This window comes from Pteropus vampyrus, unplaced genomic scaffold, assembly GCF_000151845.1.
Source record: "Pteropus vampyrus isolate Shadow unplaced genomic scaffold, Pvam_2.0 Scaffold295, whole genome shotgun sequence".
Taxonomy (NCBI): Eukaryota; Metazoa; Chordata; class Mammalia; order Chiroptera; family Pteropodidae; genus Pteropus; species Pteropus vampyrus.
The window spans coordinates 711499-713898 of NW_011889076.1; the positions used below are offsets into that span (position 1 = coordinate 711499).

At 61.9% G+C, this 2400-nt stretch overlaps 1 protein-coding gene across 1 annotated transcript in view; it reads left to right on the forward strand.

Annotated features, from left to right (window-relative positions):
* Window positions 1–2400, forward strand: part of LOC105303019 (probable phospholipid-transporting ATPase IIB) — a 171392-nt gene that overhangs the window by 139556 nt on the left and 29436 nt on the right. Inside the window, exon 19 of the mRNA XM_023521125.1 lies at window positions 116–286. Coding sequence (XP_023376893.1) covers window positions 116–286 — 171 coding nt within the window. The remainder of the gene's footprint in view (window positions 1–115; window positions 287–2400) is intronic.

The window sequence follows — 2400 nt, forward strand, 5'->3', positions numbered from 1 at the left end:
GTGTGCAGCGAGTGTGTGGCAGTGCAGCATATCTGTCCCATCGACACACTCAGGCCAGGGGTGCTTGCACACGTGGGACACGCACACACGTACACAGCCGTCTCTCTGTCCTCAGAGCCGCTACACTCAGGCCAAGCTGAGCGTGCACGACCGGACACTCAAGGTGGCAGCAGTGGTGGAGAGCCTGGAGCGGGAGATGCAGCTGCTGTGCGTGACGGGCGTGGAGGACCGGCTGCAGGCGGACGTGCGGCCCACCCTGGAGATGCTGCGGAACGCGGGCATCAAGGTACAGCGCGGCCAGAGCCCGGCCCGGTGGCACAGGCCGGGTGACGCAGGGCCAGGCGACTGCAGAGCCAGGTGGCACAGTGCAGTGACACAGGGCCCAATAACACACGGCCCGGTGGTATGGTGCTGGGTGACATGGGGCCAAGTGACTGCAGAGCTGGGTGACCTATAGCCCAGTGATGGCAAAGCCGGGTGACTCATAGCCCAGTGACTGCAGAGCCAGGTGACACACAGCCCAGTGATGGCAGAACTGGGTGACACACGGCTTGGTGATGGCAGAGCCAAGTGACGCACCCGGCTGCTTCCCTGGCGCATGCTCTGTGCCGTCTGGCAAGGGGTGTGAGGGCTTTGTGGCTGCAGCCTCGCTGGGCCTCTTGCCCACGTGTTCCCGGCGAGGAGGCCTGGGGGACAGTGCAGCCTGTGCCCCTCTGGAAGGCGCGCATGTCCCTCCACATCTGCATGCATTTCCCCAGGGCTGCATGGCCACCAGCCGGGCTTCCTCCGGCTGCCACCCCCCACCCCCACCCAGCTCTGTCCTTCCTTCACGTACCCGCAACCCCGCAACCTCTGCCTGCCCACAGCCCCGCACCATCCCCGGGGACTTCCTGACCGGCTTGGGAGAGCAGGGAGACCCACTGGCAAGCCTGCCCACTGCGACCCAGAGCTTTCTGTTGGACAAGACCAGGTGTCCAGCAGGCTGCTCCCAGCCTGCTCTCCTCGTCCGTTTTGTTTGTTGGGCTGTCCCCCGTGACCACTGGCTCAGTGCTTGGGCTCTGCTGGGCGTCTGTCCAGCCCTCCTTGCCTCTGACGTGTCCTCATCAGCGCAGGGGAAATCGGCACTTCCTGGCTGAAGTCTTGGCTTTTCAGACACCACTTCCTCATCTTCTGAGGCAGTTCAGGGACAAAATGGGTGAGAAAATGCATTTCAGTGCCGCCCAAGGTTTGGGGCTTCCGTTTGTGAGAACAATAAGAGTGCGGCTGCTTTTAGCAGACAGACGTGTGGACAGCTGGGCAGAGGCGGAGTGGAGAGCAGCAGAGGCCAAGTGCGCCTGACTTCAGTCGGGAACGGGCAGCAGGTTCGCGGACGCATGGGGCCTGCACGGGGTGCGCCATGCTGGCTCCTGGGGTCTGGGCCAACCCGCTGACAGCCTGGCGGCAGCTCAGCCCTGCAGGACGCTGTCAGGAGGGAGCTCAGAGCTACAAGCACACTTCAGACTCGAAGCGTGTCGATCGTCTACACCTGATCGTGTGGGTGAGGAAAGGCGGTTCATTTGAAGCAGATGACCCGCTCATTTTACTGTGATTTTTCGTAGACTTCAAATCGATCTGTATCTTAACCGTCCGTGTTAGATTAGTGACATATCAAAGTAACAAGCGTCTCTCGTGTGAAGGTCTGGGTATTTATGTCAGTTCCTCGCTAAGCTCTGAGCGCTTTTCTGGGGTTCCTGACGAGACTCTCTAGCTGCCCCCGCGCTGTGGGCGTCTGCCCAGGGACTGGCCTCCGCACGGGCGGTGCCGGACGGCCACACCGGGTCCCTCCGGAACCGCGCGCGGGCTGGGAGGGCTCTGCTGCGCCCAGCGATGCGCCCTGTTCTGTGTCACGCCCCGCGCTTGCTCTCTGTAGACGAGGGCTGTTTAAGAACGTAGCACGCGCGTGTGTGTGTGCTCTTAGGTAAAAGCGGTGGTTTGGGGTGCATTTTGTTAGATGCAGCTGGAAACCCAGCAGGCTGACGAGGCGGGAGGACTCTCCCCGTCACCGGAGCCCACGGCCGCGTGGCGCCCTGGGCACTGGGGGAGCACGCACGCTGCGTGAGCACTGCCTCTTGACGTGCACAGTTGTCCCCGTCAGCCGCAGCTGTGCGGTTCCCAAACCCCAGCCATTCGTCTGCCCCATTTCCCAGCTCTGAGTCTAAACATCACTTGGCTCTCACGCGTTTGAGCTAAGCAAGTCGGCAGACTTCTGTATTGCGGTCAAATGTACGTGATGGAAAACCGATCCTCTGAACTGTCCTGTCCACAGCTCACTCTGCCGTCCCCGCCGCCATCTCCAGGACTCCGTCCCCATCAAACAAAGCTCCCAGCCCCCGGCACCTACCCGTCTACTTTCTGTCCCTA